This window comes from Pipra filicauda, unplaced genomic scaffold (assembly GCF_003945595.2).
Source record: "Pipra filicauda isolate LSUMZ 115617 unplaced genomic scaffold, ASM394559v2 scaffold433_size896684_pilon, whole genome shotgun sequence".
NCBI lineage: Eukaryota > Metazoa > Chordata > Aves > Passeriformes > Pipridae > Pipra > Pipra filicauda.
This window is the reverse complement of record NW_024104569.1, coordinates 173,678-198,811: the sequence shown is the minus strand read 5'-3', so window position 1 is coordinate 198,811 and position 25,134 is coordinate 173,678. Positions and strand designations below refer to the sequence as shown.

Genomic DNA, 25,134 nt, shown 5'->3' with positions numbered 1-25,134 from the left:
ATTTATAACTTCTATACATCAGCATTGTGCATCCACATCATGTCACCTCATAGCAGCCAAAATCATCTCATCAGCATACTAAGGCATTGCCTTAACTGATGTTTCTTAATCCTAAATTTCTCCATAAACCATAGCAAACACCTTACCTGCCTGAAAGAGCTGGCTTTTTATTTTATCTCTACTTAAAGTATTTTGATCCTTAAAGTGGTGAATCAAAAGGTTAATCTCTAAATCTATTTCAATTAAATCTGAAAAGCAGCATGACCTACATTCTTTTCTAGTCAAAAATAAGCTAAGATATACTCAAGAGGGTCTTCTTCAAGCGTGGAGGAGTTTTTACTCTTCCAGATACTTCATATGCTGCAAGAAGCAGCAGAGTAGTTTTCTTTAAGAAAAGGAAACACTGTCGTAAAAATGACTGAAACTGTCAGGCCTCCACCCACTCCTTTCTCAGACATGGGAACCCCTCATCTCGGCCTCCCCTTCTAAGTGGGTTGCAGAGCCACTTCCCATGGCTGGATGGCAGAGAACAGCACGTACTGCAGAAGGCAAGGACAAAACAATTTACCTCCTGTGCTGCCTAGGACAGTTCCTGACTAGAAAAACCAAGTAGGATTGCTGATTTGCTCAGAGGTCTAGTGATTTACTTCACAATTCCTCCCAGTGTCTGAAACATCAACAAAAGAATAGGATAGGGAAGGACAGAGTAGGGTAGGACAGAGCAGTGCAGACCACACTAGGCCAAACTAGACTGGATTAGACTAAAATCAGTTGGATGGGACCCACAAGGATCATCCAGTTCAACTGCTGGACCCCTTTGGGGATAATCAAAAATCAAAGCACGTTATTAAGGGCATTGTACACATGTCCCTTGAACACTGGGGGCACCAGCCACCTCTCCAAGAAGCCTGTTCTGGGGTCTGGCCACCCTCTCGATACACAAAGGCTTCCTCATGTCAAGACTGAACCCTCCTTGAGGGGCCTTGGTTAAATTCTCTTTTGGTTTGTTCCTGACCGTGGACATGCAGCAATATACGGAATGTGTCCTTTGGGATTGCCTGCCCTCAGTCTTGCTGCTTTTTTCTAACCATGCCATGTGCCTGTATTTATTTCCTTGGACAATCAACACCGTAACAGCCCCACCACTACAGCAACACCTACAGGGTTAGAGATCTCCTCCAACATGTCCACCTCACATTAGATGGAGAAAGGTACCTCAAGAATCACCCAGGCAGGGAACATGTCCTTTCATGCTGGTCTTCCCAGCACATGTTTGCCCCTCCCCAGGGATTTGCCTACACTGTCCTGCTGTTCCCAGTAAGCTGGATAAGCACAGGATGAGGAAACTTAGCCTAATTTGCTACACACAAAAAATAAGACTTGCAAGTGAAACACAAAGCTGACAGGTCATTTGTTGTCTTCAAGAGACCCGTTAGCAGAATTCCCACATCTCATCATGCACATATAGCCATTTAACTAAATTAGGGAGTAGAAATCAGCATCTTTTACTAATGTTGATTAAACAGCTCTTATTTGAATGGAGAAAGGGAACAAGGTAAAAATAAGGAAGGGTCACATCTGTTCCAAGAGCAATTCTAGGACAGTTTTATTCAGAATCACTTCCAATGCCATTTCCATCTCTGATCAGAAGTGGCGCCTGCTCTCCACGTGCAAAACAGCCAGACTTGTGGCTGAGGGTGCACAGACTAATACACCTCCTCTCCTAGCTGGTTTTAGCTCTGGCTGGTGATTAGCCAGGATCCCATCACCTCTGCACGCTGGAGATAAAGCAGACCTTGATTACTAGTTGACCTCCTGCACTAAGAGCCAGGTATGAGCACTAGGATTTCACACAGCATGTGCATTGCTCTACCTAGGAAAACCACAACTCCCAGGCTTTCCTCCTCCTGCCTCTGCCATTCCCCACTGAAGTTTATACATCTTCCAGTTGTCTAAAGAAATAATAAACTTGTTGATTTCTGGCCCAGAGAAGCTGCTCATCCAGATCAGTGGCATATTCCCTGCTACCCTCAGACAAGAAAAGGTGTGCAGAATTCAGTACACACAAGCCTCTGCTCCATGAAGGTAAGGACCCAGAAGGAGCTCCATGACAGCTCTCACCTCTGCTTACAGCCCTTTAGAAGTTTATCCATGCTATTTTAAAAGCAGATAACACTCACACAAAACATTAACATCACAGCAGATTGAAGTTACCCAAAATTAAAAACTGCATCTTGAGTCTTCTGAAAATCGTTTAGGTTATAAGCAGCACTTAATTGCCTTTATACATCTTTCTGAAATCACACAAAGCCAGAAGTCAATTAAGCAGCCATCAGACTTTTGTGCATGATTTGAACTCCATTTGAACATGGTTTCCAGCTGCACTGTGACACAGAACTAGGTTTATAATCTGCATAAGACTGTTCTCTGCAGGTAAGCACTAGAAGTCACTGATACTGCTGCACAGAAAGGCTGTACAGTTGAGCAGTGAATTACAGGCAAACAAGGACTGTGCTGTATATTATCATACACAATGACAAAGCAGAGCCCAGAGGATGTAAAAGACACAAGGAGGTGTGTTATTGAACAGTATTAGTAAAACAGTAATTAGATTTTAACACATACTCATTTCTCTGTTTTCCTTCTGTTGGCACCACCACAGCCAGTGTAACACACAGAGCTGATTCTGAACCAGCACAAAGAACACCTGTGCTCACCATCCACACCCCCACAGCACGTGATGTACTTTCTTCCAGTGAGGGCAGGTCTTGGGGCTATCCCAGGGTCAGGGTTCCCACACTGGAATTCTCGCTGCCTTGGGGATGAGGATCCTGTTGTGCTTGCTCTGCAGGCCCTGACAACCAGTTCTCCAGGGAGCTTTCCTGCTCACTGCAGGGTGAACAGCAGTGCTCGGGGCTCACCTTGGGCTGCCCCACAGCCCCCGGTGTCCCCGGCTGCCTCTGCTCCTACGGCTCTTTGATCCCACTGACCACCACAGAGCAGAGACTTCCCTGCTGCAGTTTAGCATCAATTTAACAAAGCCAATTAAAAACCTCTCTCCAGCTAATCTGATGCAACCTCCCCTGCAGACCAGGCTCAGCCAGACACTGCTGGGGAAGGAAGCAGCTGTGAGAGGGGAGGTCACGCTCAATCCTCTGCTGTCTCACTTTTTCACAGCATTAATTCTCCACATGATGGGCAAGTTCAAGGACAAGCCCTGACAACCCACTGGCATCACGTCCTTTCAGGGGCCTCCTTTTAAAATGCATTTTCAAGGAATCCTCCTTGTAAGATCTGTTCCACAAACCCATCCAAACCCGCCCCATTTTACCAGCCTTGCCTGTAGAAGCCTTGGTTATCGTACGCCATGTGAGCCACGTCCTCAAACACAGGCTTATTCCGGAGTTTCTTATTGTTGTTGTTATTGTTTCTTCCCTTAAAACCGAAGTAAGCAGCTTGCATGTGCTCTAGCTCTTCAGTTCTCAGCTGGTACCACAGCTGCATATCTCTGTGAATACAGCAAGGGGTAGAATAGAGAATGGTGATATATGGCTGTACAGCTGAGCTCTTCTCTGACCATAGCCCTGACTTCTAGAGTTTAAATCTAATTCCAGGTTTACTGAACACAGCACTTGAACACATGGTGAACTTCACGTGTAAGTCAAACTTCTAGAGACTTAAATAATACCTTACAGTGGGGAGTTCTTAAATAGCATAAATATTATTCTGTAAAATAGTGCTATTTCAAGGATTGTCCAGCACTCCTCAAAACCCAGCAAACAAATGAAAAAAAAGGGCAATTTTCTTATAAGCATCTGTGGACAGTTCAAAGGAACAAACCCCCAATAATTAAATCAATTTGATACAGTGGTTTTTGAGACTACAGGTAATAAAAAAAAGTCCCAGAAAGTGGGATGTGCCAACGTTCTCATGGACCTTCATCAGCGATACAAGTCAGGCCACATCTTGTGTGTGAAAAGACTATGGACCATCTCCATTTTATGGAATAAACTATTTCAGGGAAAAAAAAGGATTTTCTGTGAATTTTTGCAGCACTGCCATTCCTAAGGGTTCCAGAATCACCAGGCAGGTTGAAAAGATGAATTGACTTAAAAATGGAGGAGACAGGTAATGTTGCCTTTGTTAGGCACAGGGCATATTCCCTTGCCTTCAGGATTCCCTTTTGGAAATACTCAGGGTGCTTTTCATGCTGGTCTCTACAACTGTGGGGCAAGAAAAAAAGAAATCACAATTTCTTTTCCTGTTTTTTAAAAGAAGTCCAAGATTTACAGACATTTTCACTAGCTGATGGGTCAAGATTAAATTGTGAGAGCTGATGACACTGATTTTGGTGCCATTTCTGTCCTCTTGGGTTGCAATCCTGCTCCTTCCAAAGAAAACGGCAGTGTTGCTCACTCAGTGGGACAAGATCTGTGAGGAGGCTGAACAGATGGAGGACTTTCAGCAGCCTTTGTCCTTTTTCTCTCCAAAAAACATGTGGATGTGGACATGAGGACATGGTTTAGTTGTGGACATGGTGATGGTGCTCTGTTGACAGTTCGACTTGATGATCCTAAGGGATTTTTCCAACCTTAATGATTCTATAATTCTATAAAACACAAGATGGCACTTCAAAGATCATTAGACACCTCGCAAGACAGGTTTGTAGGCAGAGGTGATCTCTGCCTTGAGCTCTGAAGTCTGCCTGTCTGCTTTTTTTGGCTCTTTTAGTTGGCAAAGTGAGGATATCCTCCCTACTCCAAGGTACCTTGTCTTTCAGAGATGGTCTAAGAGATACTTTTTTCACTATTTCCACCCCCAGGAGTTCTCACTTTGTATTAAGTTATGAAGCCTGCAGCTTTTAGTCAGATTAATGCTTTGTGCATCCAGAAGTCAATCCACTTTTCCACCTCCATCAACAACAGAGATGCAGCCCCTGCACCTGGCACTCCTGCAGGGTCCGGCGAGTTTCACACAGGGCTGTGTTACCCTTTCTCCCATGGCATGGACAGTTTGTACATCACTTCAGTTCTCTCTGACAGAGGGGATAAGCCACACAATGTCTGCAGTGCCCCCAGGTTTCCCCCTGGAGCAGGGCTCAGTTGTCGATGTGATGAAGCAGCTCCTTCAGGAGCCTGGGGAGGGAGCACAGAGGGCAGTAGAGAACTGGGAAGCTCCCAGCAAAGGGAATAATTTTACAGCCTGATGACAGAATCAGGTCATAATATCCAGTGTGAAGGGCTTTTCTCTTGTAAGAGAAAAATATCAAGTCATCACAGTCACGTGAATGGCTAATTTTGACAAAACTTCATTTAAAATAAATGAAAAACAAGGCTTTTGATATGAATAGTCTTACCAAAAAGAAAAGTGGTGATTCCAAAAGTGTCAATCCACCCTTTCATTTCAAAACTTATTTCATGCTATCATGTAAAACCCCAATATTATGAATCACACCAAGGACTTTCATTTTTTGACTCACAAAATCCTTTCCAAGGAAACAGAAAATCCGTATTTTGGATACACTCGGATTTCAAATGACAGAATTTCCCCCCCTCAGCTGGTTCCCACACAGCTGCAGATAAAGCACAGCTTGGAGCAGAGACCTTTACTAGTGTCTTCCCCACTCTCCCTCCACTCCATCAGACAGACCAGTGGGAATAACGAGCAGGAAAAGTGAGAAGGCAACAGAGACCATGCAAAATTCTCTGCAGCAGTGACTGTGAGTGGATGCTCTTGTGAGCAACAGTGGCTTGGCTCCAGCCTCCAGCCTGATGTTCTCCTGCTGCCACTCTCCACACTGAGTTTTTACAATGGACTGATTGAAGATTTGACTTCTTCCCATTCCTGTTTATAATCCTGCCCACTGACTTTCACTCTGTGCCAGAAGACAAAATCCTCCATCCTTCCAGCACCGTGCTGTGATAGTTCTAAGGATGCTCTGCAGATAGGGATGGCTGTGACACAGAGAGATTAATTTTCCCAGCAGTGTTCAAGGAAAGCAAAGGAAAAAAAAGAAAGAAAGAGAGAAGAAGGGGAAGCACTGCCAATCTTCAATAACTTGAGGAGAGAAAGTCTGGGCCAGAAAACAATACTTGTGTGTTCAGCTTCTGCATAATCTTGGGTAAATCCAGATCTGCCCAGGCCCGCTGAGGTTATCTGATATTAACAGACATCAGGTGCTTAAATACTCTGGAATTCCAAGTCTTTCTATGCCTAAAGCCTGACCTGCTAATTAAGGATTTTAAGTAATTAACATCATTGCAGTGCTGCAATCAGCAAATCCTTTGAAGCTGTCTGCTATCACAGCAATGGGCTCTGTATGATGAACACTCTTACACCGCTTTGAAAAACCTCTTCTTGACGTACCTTTGAGTCCTCCTCCTCTCACTTTTCTTCACACACTTGATCAGACAACACGTTAAGAAAGCCATGGACATCAGCAGAATGACAGCACAGCTCACAATGGAGGCAACTACTGCGACCTTAAAGCCAAAAGTCTCGTATTTTGGTATAGCTGCAGCAAAGCAAACACAGAACCATGTTTCTAAGATCAGTCCACAAAATTTATCATTCACATTTTCATTAAACCATGCTGAAACCTACCTGCTTCACATTTCTCCTCAGTGAGGACTTTCCCTTTAGTATGTGTCAAGACACCAGAGTATCTTGGCTTCAGCTTGGAGCTATGCAAGCTTCAAGCTGGATTATTGAAAAATCTCCTGTTTATAAGTTACTAATGAATTGTTCACAAGCGTTTCACCACTGCAATTAATTAAACACAGTGCCTTTAGTGCTGCAGTAGCTAAAAAGCACAACTCTGTTGGCAGATCAAATGCAGACGAGCTGCAGACTCTCATTAACAAGAACTGGAGCTGCAAAAACAAATACTGATGGGGTAAATGGGTTTAAAGAAGCCCTTTAGAGCAAGGCCACTTCCATGTAAATCACATCCTATCTGGCAGGCAGCAAAAAACAGGTGTTTCTCTGTTTGGGGAAGGATGCGGGATGGAAGAAACGACCTGCAGGGCTGAGTGTTCACAGGGATCTGATGCTGGAAGTGAGTTATCCAGACAAAAGGAGTGGGAATGTGGTGTGGCACAGCTAATGCAGATCTCTGCCAACTCGCTTGGAGCAGTAAGCATGTCTTGCTTCAAAACTCATCTAGTTCTCCCAGTGTCACAATGCCCAGCACCACAAAGGGTTCAGCTGAGCTCCACGCAAAGCATTGCATTCTGCAGGGAATCCTTCCTCTGAGGGAAGGATTTCTCTCATTTTTCTTTTATGGGATGTCTCAAACAAGAGGTAAGAATTACTGAGTGTGTGAGAGAACATTAGGTGTCTGTAAGAGCAATCTATCCACTGGGGATTTGAAGTGACACGAGGTCTGAGATGTAAACTGAGGTGCTCAAAGCTCAGAGGTACCAAGTTTTGCTTGGGTCTACTTCTAGTCAAATTAGTAACAACCTTGTAACAAATAAACAGGAACACAGCATGAAAGGTAGTTAATGTTGTTGCCATTCAAACATGATTTGTGGTAACTTTCCCCCGTGTCTGCCCAAAGGCAACAACCCGGAATTGTTCAAAAAATATCACTGTGTTTCTTTTACAGCAAAAACATTGTCAGAAAAGACTGTCAGGAGATTAGAGGTTTGCACATATGCTTACACATTAGTTGGTCATACCCATATATTTTCTAAGGAAGGCTACAGCTTTCAGCTGGAGTCACAGTCATTCTGGGGGTAATGACGTGAGGTCAGGGATGAATCCAATCTGTCACCATAATGACTGATGTCAGAACACGTATGGAGTGTGATTACCATCAGGGGGGCAACTCTGAAGAAAACTGAATTTGTCTTTTTCCTTGCACAGATATTTAGAATGAATCCTAATGTTGCAGGAGACAGGCAGGGCAAAACAGGGAATGGTTTGGGAAGAACCTTACGCTTGCAGGAGGGCACTCCGGCTGTCCACTGGGTGCTGTTCCCTTTCCAAACGCAGGTGATGATGCCTGGTCCCTCCAGCTGGTGCTCAGAGGAGCACTGGAACATGACCACAGTCCCCACGTCTGTGCCATTGCCGTGGACAACCTGGAGTGTGCCCAGCTGGGGCGGGAGGAGGTGGCGGCACTGCCCTGCAGACGCAAACACACAGCCAAGAGTGAAGGTCCACTGAGGTTTTGTTGATGCCAGACTGTAAATCAGTGCCAGTTCATGGCCAGAACAAATGCCAGACCTCGGGGTGGGCGATGCTGGCTGCTCTGCCAAGCACCAGCCCACAGTCAATCCCCACCAGTGCCATTCAACAGCTCCTCTGCCCCGACGCCCAGTGCAAAGCAACTCACATTGTGACATTATCTGCTCACATTGGTACATATTGAACACTAAAATGCTAAAAAACCAGTAATATCTGAGTGGTGTGGTCTCCTACAGATCCCAGTCTTGTTGGACTCTCTCTAATTCAGCACTCAGGCTGGCATCTTTCATGCTGGGAGTATTCATTACACATCTTCCCCCGTGCGAATTTCCAAGACCTAATGGATTGATCACATACTTCAGACTACTTGGTAGCATCTTGGCATGATCCTACAGAAAATTCCTATCTTTAAGAGCACTGTACCTCTGTTTGGCTTGGCTGAAAGGTGTCAAGGGGGTCAAAACCACAGAGAGAGACATACTCATACAACTTATCTTCCTTTTCAAGTGAGAAACTCTGCTTTGCAGTAGGTCATTAAATTTAAGTATATTTTTATTCATTCAGCTTTTTTCTTTCTATTTCTTTGTTGTTCATACAGCTGTCCTTTGAGCCATGGAGCTGTTCTCCCCTTGGCCACCTAATGTCAGCCACTAGCTTTATACACTGAGTTTTACTGTCACAACATTCCTTGTTCACGCTCATTTTAAACACAAACTTTAATGACGTGTCATTAAGACAACACAAAACATCCAGATAACTTCAAAGGTAACAACAGTAAATATATTTGCTGGTTCTGCACATGTGCATTGACAGAATTTGGAAACTGTTTTATATAATCTTCGTGGTTTTTTAACATTTACTAAATGCCAGCACTGCCTATGCATCAGAGCCCAAGCTCCCTATTTTTGACTGGATTTCCAAAGGACTTGAGGGGATTTAGAGGCAACTGCAACTGCAGTTGCAAGGCCAGGCTGCAAGCACTGTGATGACACACACAAAAATATTAAATGGGGGAAAACACACTTCCCAAATGATAGCCTCCTTGAGAACATCTTGACAGAACCACATGTTGTTAGCAAGTCTATTTTATTTTTAATACTAAAACTCCCCTGTGTCATCAACCCTTGTTAAGCTCCCAGGATGACACTACAGCAGGCAGGCTGCCCACCTCACTGTCTCCAATTCATGCTCTTAAAACCCCTGCCCCTGGCAAGCAAACCCAAAGGAATCTCAGCAAAAGACCAAACAAAAGCCACAGAGGCAATTACTGTGCTAACCTACTGAATATATATGAGTATATATGTACCAAGCACTAGTTTTTTAAACCATACCTCTTTAATTCCACGTAGATTATTTCTGTTTGTTTTGCCACTTCCTTCAGTAGCTTACTATGGCAGCAATTTGCTGCAATGACAGCAAACATTTTCTAGGGGGTGGTTTCTCTTCATCTCTTGTCCTTCCCGCCCACATCTCATTCCTGGAACGCATGGGATGCATTGGACAACTTTCCTTCTCACTCCAGATGAGTGTTAAGAGTTTGGGCTTTTTATTTTAATCACTCGGTGACTTACCACAAAAATACACTGTCCTAAATTGGAAAATGAAGATTTTACATATAGATATAGGTTTGGGTTTTGGGGTGGTTTGTTTTTTTTTGCATTTTACAATTTCAAGGCTGATTTTAGAGATCACATTCTTAGAGTTCATGAGATGCAGAAAGTAATTCAGGGCCGAATTTGACTCAAAGCACACCCACTGGGCCACCACAGCAGCCTCAGGAGAGGCATTTAGCAGACTTGCCAGTTTACCTGGGCTTGTTACTCACCCTCTGCTCTCCAAAGAACAGACTATTTGTCCCTGGATCCTTTCTTTCAAGACATGTTTCATTTAATCCAGCACTGACCATCCTGAGTAACATGTGCAGCTGTGGCTGGTTGAGGCTGGTTGACCCTTCCCTGCCCTATCCTTGCCCATGACAGTTTATGCCAGTGGTAAAACCTCTGGATGTCAGTGACCTTGTCAGCATCATTCCTCAGCCGTGGCCTTTAAAATATTTTTCTCCAGTTGACCACTACAAAGATTTCTAACAGCCAATGTCCCATGAAACCGTGGGTGTCTCCTTGCTCTGGCCTGGGCTGCAACCAGATCATGAATAATTCCCAGAGGATCATTCCTATATGAATGTAACTGGGGCCAGAACCCCAGAGGGTCATCTTAACAATAAGCTTAACAGAAAGCTACATGCCCAAAAGCTTCTATACCTGAGCTGAAAGTTCATCCACAATGTACCTGCATTTGAGCAGAGGAGAAACACCATTTCTTCTTCTAAGAGCTCCTCAACACCATTTCTTCCCACTAAAGTCAAAGCATTAAATGTGCTGCTGCTTTTTGCTCTTTACAAATGCCTTTACTGAAGTGCCCAGATGGAGTTTTGCCAGGATGATTTTGTGAATTTCATCCAAGTTGAGATTTAGCATCTCTGGATAAAATTTGCCCTAATTTTCATCAGCAGTTGCCTTCTGAAAACTCATTTGGAAAACCCTTCCTGTTAGCTCTAGCATCCTTCACTATTAACTATCTGTAATATTTTTGTGCTCAACCACTGCAAACATTTTTCTGCTGGGTTAATTTTACCTTTCCATCTCCAGAAAATCATGTTTAAGTAAGCCTCCATCCTCATAATTATGTAAGCAGATGTTCCACATAGTCTTCTCCTTTGAATACTCTTCAGGCATGTTTATCTGACTAAATCTACCACAATCAAGAATATTATTATTGTTTTTATTAATATATTTATATTTTTTATTTCAGCTGAGACAGGTGTCTGAGGCTGCATTGCTGCCTCAAGCAAAACACCAACATTTGTGCTGACCAGATTTACATTTTGATTTGCATTTCTTTTATAAGTATTTAGGAAATGTTATGTTCAGATCTTGGTTTGCAGTAACTGTTAGCACCCAGAAATGTAAAAATTAAAAACTGTAAAATTGAATAAACCCTTTAATTAGAGGGCTGGAGCCCCTCTGACAGCCTGGGAGTGCTGGGGTTTCTCAGCCTTCAGAAGAGAAGGCTCCAGGGAGACCTGAGAGCCCCTTGCAGGGCCTAAAGGGGCTCCAGGAGAGCTGGAGAGGGACTTTGGACAAGGGCCTACAGGGACAGGACAAGAGGGAACAGCTTCCCATTGCCAGAGGGCAGGGATAGATGGGATATTGGGAAGGAATTCCTCCCTGTGAGGGTGGGGAGGCCCTGGCTCAGGTTGCCCAGAGAAGCTGTGGCTGCCCCATCCCTGGAAGTGTCCAAGGCCAGGTTGGACGGGGCTTGGAGCAACCTGGGCTAGTGGAAGGTGTCCCTGCCCATGGCAGGGGGTGGAACTGGATGAGCTTTATGGTCCCTTCCAACCCAAACCCTGCTGTGATTCTGAGGTTCTATGATTCAAGTTCCTGCAACTACTTCTGCAGCTTCTTGTAAAGTACGAGCTGTTTTACGCAAACCCATTTCCCAGCTTGGCCTCACGCCGAGAGGACATCCAGTGTTCACAAAGTCCCTGAATCTGATGCTGCTGTTTGCCAGCACACAACAGCACTGGCTACAGCAAACAGATTATTGCATATGACAAATAACTGTCCTCAAAGCAAAGACACTGAGGCACAGCATCCTCCATAAATTCTTAATTCACCCCAACCTCTGGGTTTAGATACAGCCACACACATAATTTCCAGGCAGTGAAAAATAGAGAGTAATGCAAGAACTAAAAACAAAATAATCCAAAATATCTCTTCTCGTGCACAGCCAGGATTATCTGTATTGCAAAATCAATTTGTCAAAAAGAGGAACCATATGGTTTCACTGTCAGCAAGCTGTGGGTTTACGGCTCTGTTTTGCTGATAAGAAAAAAGAAATGAGAGAGCAACCCAGGCACACCTGCCCCGTAAACATTTCCTGTGCTCCTTCCATGTGAAACAGAGACTGAAAATCAAATACATCGCATAAGTATCTACCAGAATTATCTAAACTACGGGAGTAATTGTCTGGAAGCACGTCAGCAAGGCTGCCACTCGCTGTCTCTGCAGAAAGGGAGTGATCCATGCCTTTGCCTCATTATTCCCAAACACACATAGCTCACCCCTTTGCATTGCTTATTGTTGGCTACTTAATGTCACTAAAACGTGCTAGAATAACCAGATGCCAGGAAGAGACATTAGGTTCTATCAACCCTGCAGAAAATAAACACACCAATATTATTTCTGCGAGTCCCTTTTCCTACAGAAACACACCTCAGAAATCAGTGTCCCTGAAATCACAGCCGTGATGTTGAGCATGCACAGCAGCCTCACAGAAGAGCTCTAGGAAGAGCTTGCCATGTCAAAAAGCAAAAGAAAAGCAGCTAGAAGTGAAATGTGAAATAAAGCAGATGCAGCAAAGCATCTTTGTAGAGTGAAACCGTCTGGCCCTGGCCATGCCTTTGCTCCCTTGCAGAGCTGGCCACGAGTCCTGCCAGGGATGGGCTTTTAAAGCAACAAAAGGCTACCCAGGAGATGATCCTCCCACAAGAAAATCCAGATGCTGGCATGGCTTTTTAAGAAATTAGTGTTAAACATGACACCAGAGCAGGGGAGACTGAGGCTCTCGAAGCTGCAGAGATTGAACAAGGTCCCCAGCTGTGCTGCAGCCACTGGAAAGTTGCTGTGGAGATGTTGGAAGGCTCTTACAGACCTGTTTGCCTTCCAACACACAGGGACAGCCCTACGAAGTTACTCCCTAGGGAAGGTTTTGGAGGTCCAGGGGTGGTACCCTCCTGATGTAAGCACTTCCAAATGAAAATACTCCCAATAAAACATTCCAGGTTTCTATTCATATAATTAACTTTTAAATTGTGAGAGAGGGGACCCAATTTCTGATAATTCTCACAGACCATTTTGAAAATGCTTTTTCAAAAAAAGCTTATTCTCCCATTAATGAGGAATTTCCGTGCAAATAAGAGAGAAAGAGGGAAGGAGAGCAAAAAGATATTTGAAATTAGTTTCTTTCTGTGTTTACACATCCATGCTCAAATAAGCTCTCTGCTCACACCTCTGTTACAGCAGACACCTCAGGCTCACTCCTACCCATTGCCCTCATTTTATTCTGTGGTCTGTTTTGTGGGTAAAACTGATTTTTCAGCACATGCAATTAACAAGATGCAAAGGTTCTGCAGCATGAAGGGGTGCTGAGACTCCCATGTCAGACTGAGTCTCATCTGTCCATTTTGGGCAGCATTGCTTTCACGGAATCACAGCATGGTTTGGGTTAGAGTGACTCTTAAAGACCACCTCATCCCACCCCCTGCCATGGGCAGGGACACCTTCCACTAGCCCAGGTTGCTCCAAACCCTGTCCAACCTGGCCTTGGACACTTCCAGGGATGGGGCAGCCACAGCTTCTCTGGGCAACCTGTGCCAGGGCCTCCCCACCCTCACAGGGAAGGATTTCTTCCCAGTATCCCATCTCACCTGGGCTTTGATGGATGAAGGATGGAGAAGCCTCCTTTGAGACCTTTCCATGCCTGCTAAGGCAGCAACAATTATCAGATAGCAGCAAATCCTTGGTTTCCATCTCCCAAAGAAACCCTGCTGCAAAATCTTACATCCACGCCCAAAGCAGACAAATTCAGTTTGTCTCGTTTACAATACTGATGGACCAAGATTTAGGAGCCAGCACTAAACACTTCCCAACTCTACTCTGGAATAGTAGGGGCTGCAAGAAACTTTAATCCCTGTAAAATCCAAGATACCTATCACCCAAGTGCTAGATTAGGGCTTGATGGCAATATGTGCCACCCACTCCGATTTCAAACATAAATAATGGGTAGGATTGGTGTAAAGTGATTCTTACCAATGTGTTTTATGTTACTCTGTTAGGACAGGATTTGTTCCAGTCACCATACTGTCCTCACCATGATTGATTTATCTTGCCAATTTACATCAAAGTCAGGTTTTTCTCATCTGTAGATTTTACTTCTGGATCTAGAAATGAGGGCAACACTGAGTATTTCTCTTCTTATGGCACCAACTGAATGACAAATAAGAACTAATGAAAAATGAGGTAATTTTTTATCTAAATCTATCTATCTATCTATCTATTATCTATATATTATCTATATATCTCTCCACTATGGAGCACACCAGAATGATGCTTAATTCAAGCTGTTCCCAACTAAAAATGGCCCATGGAAGTAATGCCAACAGTTCTTTTGTGATAGTTTAGTGAATGGAGCTATTAGTGCTGATGGTTCCCCTCTTTGGCATTCTAAAACAGATAATAAGTAAATTACATATTTGTACAAAGCAGAGTTTGTGGCTTGGTTTCTAAAATCAAGATCCTAAAGAGAATACAATTAAGAGGAATAACTTGAAATGAGCTTTTTATTTGCACTTCAGCTGAGACCCTGAGTGTACCAAGTGTCCCACAGGTGATCTCAGCAGGATGCCACCAAAGGCCAAGGTTCCCAGAGCCCAGTCCCAGCCAGCATGCCCAGCAGGTAGCCAGGGATCAGCCCTGGCTCCTGTTGCCACCAACGCCTACTAGCACTGCTTCTTGCATAATGAGCATTGGTATTCACAAGAAGGAGAACAGAAGTAACTGGTTACACAATACCACAGTCTTCTACAGATGGTCCTCAGCCTCCCCCATGCATCTCTACACCCGCAGCCTCCGAGAGGTTCAAATTCAAAGCAACGTGCAAGTGTTACCCCAGGATCTGCCACCCCATCTTTAGGGAAAGCCAAGCAGAATCAGGGACATGAGAAGCACAAAGCAAGGCAAACGAATCCATCAGCTCAACTCTGAATTTGGAATTTGCAGGTCAGGAATGTTTCTATGTAATTTTCCTTCTCTCCGGGGAATAACAAAGAGTAGGAGCATCCCTGCACCTTCTCTCTGCCTCCGGGTTCCTCTGTCCTCAGCCAGGTTTTGAGAGACATGTCGTTGCTGGTGGAAGTGTCCTTCCTTGGGCTGGTGAAGTCTGTAGTTTATAGTTTCAACTTTCACCATTATTTTTGCCCAGTGCTCATGAATAACCTCTCATTTGTTAAAAACCTCGTGCAGCCAACTGCAGATGGTGCAAAGTGATCCATGGGCTCCATGATCCACACCTCGTATATTTTCTAATGGAAAGTATGATGGTCACAATTTTCCCTTTTCCACAGTCGAGACAAACATGATCTTGGGCCAATGCTCAAAGCATTTTTCATCATCACAATAACTGCAAGAAAACAATCACTGCAAAGATTAATAAAAGTTAAATATGCTAAAGAAAGCCAGTGACTTTGGAAAATACAGATTTCAGCAGCCAACTCAATATAGTCCCCCCAGCAATTTACTGTGAGGGTGGTGAGGCCCTGGCACAGGTTGTCCAGAGAAGCTGTGGCTGCCCCATCCCTGGGAGTGTTCCAGGCCAGGTTGGATGGGGTTTGGAGCAACCTGGGCTAGTGGAAGGTGTCCCTGTCCATGGCAGGAGGTTGGAATGATGGTCTTTAAGGTCCCTTCCCACCCAAACCATCCTGTGATTCTTTGATTTAGCACCTTGCTAACATGGATCAGGTATCAAGAGGAAAGCAGGCAAGTGTTTGCCTGGGGCAAGCCCTTCTCCATGCTTGTAACAGGAGCTCAATATGAGAGAGAATGAACAACAGCTTACAAGAACAAACTGATTTCAGCACTCTCCCTTCACAGGAAGATGACGTTGGGCAGGCAGGGTCTAGGGAAGGCTGCAGGTGCTTGCTTGTAGGAAACCCAATTGGAAAACCTGACCCTTTTGTCTGAAAGGGGATGGTCTGACACAATCCACCCTCTTGCTTTTGTTCCCTTTAAAACACAGAAAGAAGAAAAATGTCAAGCCCACCCTGTCTGGCCAGTTCTAATACAAACATCTCACCAGCACCCATCCTATCAACGGGCCTAGAAAAGGGCTCACTGTCAAGAAAGCTTTAGCTCTGCGGATTTCCACTTACTGAATGGCTTGGCACCTCTAAGGATCTCTGCAAAACCCTTTGGCTTTTTCTCATCTTCTGTAACACCTAAGTGGATCAATTTATATTTAACCCAAAAGCCAACTAATAACGAATCCACCATTTTCTGGCCTCCCGTGATAATTATTGAAGTTTTGTGGCCAAAATTAAACATTTTAAGAGATTTTTGATAAACTGAACAGGATTTTACTGTTTCTTGCAGATGGGGAAACTAAAATAGAGAGAAACCAGCAGCAATGTTGTCCATTAAGCTCTGGATCTTCAGGTTCAATATATAAACCACTGGTGCCTCTGGTGACCCTCAGTGGGCTGCACAGATGAGCAGTGCTAAGAACCTCAGGTTCTACAAGAAAACAATCACTGCAAATGTTAATAAAAGTTAAACAAATACGCTAAAGAAAGCCAGTGACTTTGGAAAATACAGATTTCAGCAGCCAACTCAATATTGTACCCCCAGCAATTTACTGCGAGGGTGGTGAGGCCCTGGCACAGGTTGTCCAGAGAAGCTGTGGCTGGTAAGGACACAAAGGTAAAGGACAGAAAATTATTATCTGAACACACCTGATGCAAACCTGAGTCTGAATGTGATCAGACATCTCCTGCTTTTAACATGGTTTTCAATGTTCTATTTAATTTTCAACAGGCAGGGCTGAAATCCAGCACTCCGTTGGAAAGCCAGCCACCAGAGAAGACAAAAGAAACCCCCACACCTATATCCACAGGGAAAATGCACGTCTGTTAGGACCTACGGATAGAGAAAGGACGAAGGATGCCCCACCAGCCAACGGGCAGGGCAGAGGCTGCTGGTTGTGCCCTGCAGCAGCCGTGGGGAGGGCAGCATCCCTGTGCGTCCACCACCTGCACCCCAACACTTCTCCACTCTTCTCCACCCCAACACTCTCCTCCAGCTACCCTGGGCACTGCAGGACACAGAGCTCAGCCTGGCTGTGCATTTGCCCTGCCTGGCCCCAGGTTATCTGCCTGCAGCAACTGTTGGGTCTGGGTCGTGCACTGCGACGTGCAGCGAACGGCACCGATAAGAGCAGATGTGCCCCAGAGATGCAGCCACTGGCCTCTCGCTCCTGCGTGATGTTTGCCACCCTGGGCACAACCTCTGTGGAGGGTAGAAAGCCCTGTTGGTTGGGGGATGTTGCACTGACTTGCCTTGGTCAAAAAATTCTCAAGTGGGAAAGGTCCAGAGCTGGACAAAAAACACTTTGGGCATTAAGATCCACCCCAAACCTGAAGTTTTAGGTGGATCAGAACTGCATCCTATTTGATGGTGATATACTCATTTTTTGCCAAAAAGCCCCAAAACATAGGAATTGCATTTGGGCAGAACATGCATTTGTAAAGAACATAGAAACTTTTCAACTTTTCTCTTTGAAGCTTTCCTGTTTTAAAACGGACTATGGAATACAGATTTGTTAGTTTTCATGGACAATTTCCAACCACACTGTTAAGCAAAACCAGCCTGAATGCTACAGAGCTTGCCTGCATTCACTCCCTCTGGCTGGCCCACTTTGGCTTCTCCAAGTCCTTCTTCCTTCCCAACAGCAACCTCAAGCTGCTCCTGCCCTTGGTTTGCTGCGCTAAGCTGTGAAATGCAAAAACAACAAAGCTGTGACCTGGCACCCACAAACTGTCAGCAAGGATTTCTGTGAATAATTGATTTTTTTTAGACACCAGTCTGAAAAAAATTAGCAATAGCACGCCTTCCATTATGGTGACAGAAATCATTCATGGGCTGAGAAACTAACAGCCAGATTTAAAACCCTCCTCTGCAGTTTTATCACTTTTCATTTTTCTTCTCTCCTGGTTGGTCCTGATGGGGTTTGGCTCTGTCATTCCTGGGCTTCAGCCAGAGGGGGGTGCAGCCAGTGCCTGGCCATGGACACCAAAGCAACCTGCAAACTGCATGGTGTGAAAGCCATGCAACCTCCTGCCAGGACCAGCAATGATTAACAGCATGAGTTAATAAGCACATCTGCTTTCAGCCTCCCCAGCCACAGGAATTGGTGAAAGATGGCATGAAGATTGACAGGAATGCCAGTATAAGGACAGGGAACAAGTCCATTGTGTTTACTTTTTCCCATTAAAAAAGTCAATGATTGCAGGTGAGTTATATGCAGAATGACAAGTAGCTCGAGAGAGTAGAGCAGAAGACAGCAGCCCCATGCCCTCCCCTTCCTTTGTACATGGATAGGGAACTCAGACCTGCACCTGAAAATTCAGCTAAAGCACTGGCAGCTTTTGGGCAGCCAGATTAAAATGAACGAAAAACTTAGTCCTAATCTAAATTTCTGCATGTATTAATAACAATGGGCCAAACACCAGAGCTCCCTTGCCCATGCAAAACTGCCCTGGCTTCATGGGGTATCACTTTTAGAGCAAAGCAGAACCTGTGTGCCCAGTCCAGATGCCTCTTTTGACCCAATCAGCTACCAATGGTCTTGGAAATAACTGCAGCTCTGGGTAGAAACCCTCCTGGGTGTAATTCTGCTCTTGTACATGAAGGCACAATCTTCTGCTCTTCTGAACACGAGGAATCAAAAACCAAAACGTGCTCTTTGCACTCCTCTGAGCCACCGTGGCCCAAATCACCCTTCCACACACTGTTCCCAGCCCACGCATGCACTCAGGGCATTTTGTACATCATCTCTTCCTTTCACCCTACTTGACTTCTGCCCCCATTTTCACCTCTGCTCAAAACCATTCCGAATCAAAGCGCCTCTACTTAGGAGTCTGGCACACATGAGCAGCATTGTATCTGGCTTTATTTTCATCCCAGAAATGATAATGGAGTCCTCGCTCCCAGGTCTGCTGGAGGAAAGGCAAGCAGTTAACCCATTCCTTCCCCAGCAGCTGCTGCTCCAACTGGGGCTGAGGCAGCTGTGAGCACTGCCTCCCTTAGCAGCTACAGACCCCCCAAAGATGCTGCTGAGCCACGGGGGGCTCTGCTCTGCTGGCAAAGGATCGTACACAACCCAGGCACCGGCTCAACCCCATCCCTGAGACCCTCAGCAGACACAGGAATTGATTTATTCTGGGGAGCGGTTGCTCATTCTGCAACTTCTGCATTTCTCTCTGACATCTGACAACCAAAATGCGAGAGAGGCAGACTTCCATGCAGACTGCAAAATCATGTCTCTGCCAGTCCTGATCCACTGAGCTAGTCAAAACTGTTCCTCAGAATAACACGCTTGCTCATCTACGGCCGCATTTCAAAGACAGCGTGTCAATAAAATGCCTAAATGAGAACTAGCAATTGTCCTACACGTTGGCTTGTCCCCATCACAATATTGAAGGCAAGACTCTGCAGTGCACATAAAAAGCCAGTGGCAACCATGATTAATAAGCTAAATCATGCTAATTCCAGCACAGTTACAAATCTCTTTGCTATGCAGTTACAGAGGTGCATGGGGAGGCTCTGCTTTTTCATGGGAAAGGTCCAAGGATCTCCTGGCTCTGCCACGGTGGGAACAGAAAAACCATCAGCAGTTTGGCCCTTTAGAATAGACCACATCTGTGGTCACAGCTAACCCAGAAAGTCCTGGTTAACTGCTGGCATTGGAGTGTTCTGTTTCTGTGTTTTAAGAACTGACTTGTGATTTCTTTAGATATCAATGTTTTGGGTCTAAAGCATTCAGCTCACCTCATTCCCTAGCTGAAATTCAGAAGCCTAATCATAATCTGTCTCTCTAACCCAGGTAATTTCAGAGTAGCTAGGACAAAGCATTGGAGAGCACCATAGGGAACAATCTTGCACTGTGGAGGTCTCAGAAAACCCAACGACTCTTTTCCTTCTCTATTTTGGACTGTTCTGGAGTCTTAGTGACAAGCACAGAAATCCTTCCCCTTCCTACCCTCAAGTATCAATGCCTGGTGCAAGTGTCTAACTACCCAGATTAAGATCTCGCATGTACAGGAGATAAAACCAATTAGCTGGCATTGTGCAACTGTCACTTCTTTTACTTTACTTAATACAAGGTTTGGCTTCGATTTCATGGGACAACAAGAAAGGAGAAACAACCCTGAAGCAATTACAAGCCCATATATTCCAAGTTGTGTCACATTCTGCCCTGTGGAAGTAGAAATTCGGGATCAACATTTTCTTCCGAAGCCTAAAATCTGAGTCAAATGTCAGGATGGCAGGGACAAGGTGAGAAACTCCCTGTGCAGCCTTTCTGCAGAACAACAGTGCTCCTGGCTTTGAAGAACAACTTTGCCTTTGCTTTCCTGGAAGAGAAACTGTAAGTTCTTAGCAACACAATTTCAGTTTCTGCACTGGCAAGGAAACTCACTTCAGAAAAATAAAGTTCTCGTAAGAACAGGACAGACACCTCAAGTCACACCACAGACACATCCATCCCGATACCTGCACCCCACTATGACAGCCACCAACAGCCATCCAGGGGACAACTTAGCCAATATGTGGTGATCCCTCCTCCATCCTCCAGCAAACTGCAGTTTGTGTCTGTCCTAAGCCAGAGACCCTTCAGCCTCTTCCCTTCAGCAGTGTGTGCTAGGTAATTCCTTCCACAACTCGGCCTGGAGGGAGAATTCACAGTGTCCTGCAGCATGTCCCACCTTGAGAAACCTCTCCCCCTCCCTGGTTTGGGAAGCAGAGGGATGAGAAAGAAACACAGCTACAAACAAGAGCCCAGCAGAGAGACCTACTCATTTATAACCTGTCAAAATGAGTTTTTCTGCCATGTCCTGCATTTCTTTTCCCTTTGTCTGTGGCTGTAGTTGCAGATGCCTCTCTATGTTTACAGAAGTATGTGTTGCCTGGTCTGAAAGAGCTACAGGATGGCATAAGGAACAAGGGAGGAATCACAGCAAAAACAAGGTACCACCCTGGCAAACCAGAGGGCCAGAGCCTTCAGCTTCAGCAACATGGAGACTAAAAATAATGATACACCTTCGTTACTCCTTCCTATTTCACCCAAAGTGCCCCCAGTATAACCTGGGCAGCTTCAGAGACACCAGTATCCCAGTGGCAAGGCAGAGGGTGGGCTGACGACAGCACCCTGCTCCACGGGATTCCCACCGGGCAGGAGAGTGCTGGGGCACCACTCACACAAGCAGTTCAGAATGCCAGAGGCTTTTTTGGAGAATTTAAGGAGCCTGGCAAGCTCTGGTCAATGAGTGTCCATAGTGCACTGCTGCAGCAAGGCAATAACACTGGAACGCTGCTGTGACAGCAAAACCACCACAGTACAGTAGGAACACACAACAGCATCTGTGTGGCTTCAAAATGTAAGAGGCTGAACTGCAGAATGCTCCTTCTCAGCTTCCAGACATTTGCTGTGATCTTCCCCTGCCCTATGCTCCCACCCTGCACATTTGCTGACAGCTCCTCTGGGAGGTGCCCTGATAACTCTCCCCAAACACAGGGTGGGATCGTTCTCCCTGCTCCTTGTCAGAGGAAAAGCAGAGGGTGTTTGAATCTCACAGCTGTGTCTCAGGAAGCTGAAAGACCCTCTAAGTGCTACAAGGCACCAAGGGTGTGCCAAGGAACTTCCTTTAATTTCTCTCTCATTCACACATTAATTCAAATGGAAATTCTGCCGTATTTTTTTTTTCATCCTCTCAAAAGGAACACGTGAGGGAGTTTATCCACGCAAATCTTTATTATCACCCTATTGCTCACAGCCTGTAATAGTGGAAGGGGGCACTCAGCATGAAAAAGGATCACCAATAATTACACAATAATGCAACAGAAGATATTGTATAAATACAGTTGGCAGCAAACACTGATGCATAAATGACACGGTCGCATTTAAATGAAGCATCCTGAATGAGAGTCTATAGATACCTGAGGGATTAACTGGGGGTGGATTTCTAATCTGAACGCCAAATATTTTTTTTGGATCCCACACTTGTGGCAGTTTTGCCACAGATTAACCTATAAAGAATCAGTAAGACTGAGTGTAACACAGCACATGCTGCTTCCAAAACTCATCTTAGTGTGGGCAAACCCGTTCCCACAAGACATTGACACAACAGATAAAAGCAGCCAAGTATACATGCTTTCAAAAAAAAAAAAAATCAATAATTAGCAACATTATCAAACTAGAGCAACAGAGTCTACACTTGGGTTTGAGTTAATTCTCTAAGTAGGTTTCCCATAACTTGTTCTGCATTTTCAAATGAACTGCTCTATTAAATTCAAATTAAATGCACAGTTAAGCACATTCAGAGGATGCAATTTAAAGCATCACTACACGGGTAGCTCACTTCTGTGGGCACAACAGAATCAGGCCTTAAAGTCTGTTAGAACCTCACGAGCAGATTCAAGCACAGGGATACGAGGGGACAGGCTGCACATGAGAAGGAGGACCCTGGATTTCAGGAGTGCACAGCCATGCTTGCACTGAAGCCAGGGGAAAGCCCTGCGATCTGCAGTATGGAGGAAGAAACTCCAGCGGCCGGGAGCTCCCCGCAGCTGCACCAAGCTCCAGCATTCCTCCATCCCACCCTGCTCCCAGGCTCCAGAGCCGGCTGTGGCTGGGACCAAGCACTGCCCGGGCCAGCGGGTCCAGGTCATGGCTCTGCTCCCTCCGGGCACAGACATCTACCAAGGCCACGGCCAGTGCAGTAGGCATGTCCCACCAGTTTAGGGGCAGACCCTCTGTCATCTCCCACTATCCCCAAATTATTGGACCCACTCAAGCCAAAGAAGTTCTGAAAGGATGTTATGGTCTGTGCAATCGAACTGAGTACCAAAACTCAAGGGAAGAGAAAGAAAAGGAAGCAAAACGCTTCGATCGGTTCCTCATTCCACCCCTCAGTACATTATCATATCCCATTAGAACACGGATATCTTCATTTCCTACTCAGACAAGCGACATGTGCCCAGGGACGATTTCTCTGAGGACCAGCAGCTCCCATCCCTGGACATTTCCCTCCGTACCCACGCACCCGGACCCAGTGCCCGCAGCCACCTCAGCGAACGAACCCCGAAGTGCCAGCAGTGAACCGCAGCGCTCCCCCTCTGACAGCAATGCTCCCCCGGGGCTCGGCCTGCTGCCCAGCCCCGCTCCGACCCCCGGCCCTGGGGGTGCCCGGCCCGCTCGGCCCCGAGCGCCGCCCCGGCAGAGCCGTCCCAGGGTCGCCGGGACCCGCCGGGACCCCCCGCGACCGGGGCGGCTCCGGGACACCCGCCCCGAGCCGCTGCGTCCCTGAGAGCTCCAAGGTGCGGGCGAGAGTCCCCCCGGCCCTCCGCGACTGCGGGGACCGGCCCGGAGCCGGCAGAGAGTGGGACGGGAGGGGGTCTGGGTCTGAGCGGGGGGTACCGCAGCTCCGCTGTCTCCCGCACCCCTTCCCGGGTATACACACCTCTGTCCGGGGGCACCGCATCCTGCCCCGGCCAGCCCGCATCCCTGCGCCGGGGGGATCCCGCACCCTGCCCAGGCTCCGGCGCTACCCCCGCCGGCGTCCCCCTTCCCCTCCGCTGCGACGCGGGAGTGAACTTGTGCGAGGAGCGACGCGGGACCGCGCTCGTACCTGTGTGTCCGCGGGGGCTGTCCCGCCCCAGCGCGGGGGTCCGCGGCGCGTCCAGCGCGGGCGCCGTGGCTGCCGGCATGGCCCCGCCGAGCCGAGCCGAGCCGAGCCGAGCCGAGCCCAGCCCAGCCCAGCCCAGCCCGCCCGGCAGGTGCACCCGCGCCGCCTCCGCCCGCCCTCCGCCGGGGCCGGGCCGGGGCAGGGGGGCCCGTCCCGCGGGAGCCGCGGCCTCGTCAGCCCCGCCGGGCGCCCTCCCCCGGCCCCTCCGCGGCCCCCGCGGGGCGGGGAGGAGGGCAGGGCCGGGAGGAGGGGCCGGAGCACCGGGCAGGGCCGGCCGTGACACTCCCGGGGCTCGGCCCGGCCCGCTCTCCCCGAGCGGCCTGGCGGGGATGCGGCACTGCCTGTGGCACCGGGCAGGGGCTGCCTGCCCCTGCCTGCCCCTGCCTGCCCCTGCCTGCTGCCTGCCCCTGCCTGCTGCCTGCCCTGTCTGCCCTCCTGTCCTGCCTGCCCTCAGTCCCCGGGCTGGTGCTCACAGCACCAGAGCCTCAGGTCCTCTGGTCTGGTCTCATGGACCTGATCTCTCAAACACGCTGTCTACTGCTCTCTATGCTGTTATATTCCCGGAGCTGCATCTCTGGCATGCATCCAGCTCACGGTCTGCAAAGTTGTGTTTGTTTTCACTGGGATCTGCAGTGAAACCCACTGGGTATTTCCCAGATCCATCATCTTCCTGCCCGGAGCTGGGCAGCATAGGCTACTAAGTGAAACCTGAGCGCTTTGCATGCACTGCATGTGTCATTTTGTGCTTGTCACATCCCGGCCGTGTCACCCCCTGTCACTCGCTGCCCTGGCAGTGTTACTGCAATGAGGCTGGGGCTCAGCAGTGTGCGGTGAGATCCCTGATTTGCTGACACTAACAGTGGGTCCAGAAAAGGCCTTCAGTGGTCTGCACCATGTGTTCAGGAAAAGCAAGAGGAGGAACAACCTGCTCTGCTTGAAGGAGCTCTGTGTGTTGGTGCCGAGCATATGGTCTGGGGCCCACACCAAGCACTGCTGCTATTAACACACTCTCCACTTGTTTTACCCTCTCATTATTTTTTTCACATGGAATTAGAAGGAAAAAATAGTCCACAGAAGCAGACTGCAGAGATGAAATTCCAAGATGCACCAAACCCAAATAGACTGAAAAATCTCTTAAGACTCTTCTGGCAACATCAAATGGAACAGGATTGTGCCCATGGGTAATGGTGACACAGCTCACTGTGCTCCTGGCCATAGCATTCTTCCCTGTGAGCTTATCTGGCAGGGAGCCCACAGAAATATTGTAGATATAAAGGACTGCTATTTCCATCTCTACAACTAAACCACATTTTAGAAGTAAAGCTTGGTCACATTATAGCAAAACCCCAGCATTTTTGAAAATGCAA

At 46.8% G+C, this 25,134-nt stretch overlaps 1 protein-coding gene across 1 annotated transcript in view; it reads right to left on the bottom strand.

Moving 5' to 3' along the window:
• SUSD3 (sushi domain containing 3) overlaps positions 1-23,849 on the bottom strand; it is a 30,520-nt gene extending 6,671 nt beyond the window's left edge. Inside the window, exons 1-4 of the mRNA XM_027732596.2 lie at positions 23,711-23,849; positions 7,943-8,131; positions 6,367-6,514; positions 3,341-3,508 (exon numbers count right to left, since the gene is read on the bottom strand). Coding sequence (XP_027588397.1) covers positions 3,341-3,508; positions 6,367-6,514; positions 7,943-8,131; positions 23,711-23,789 — 584 coding nt within the window. The 5' untranslated portion in view covers positions 23,790-23,849. The remainder of the gene's footprint in view (positions 1-3,340; positions 3,509-6,366; positions 6,515-7,942; positions 8,132-23,710) is intronic.
• Between the last annotated feature and the right edge of the window lie 1,285 nt (positions 23,850-25,134).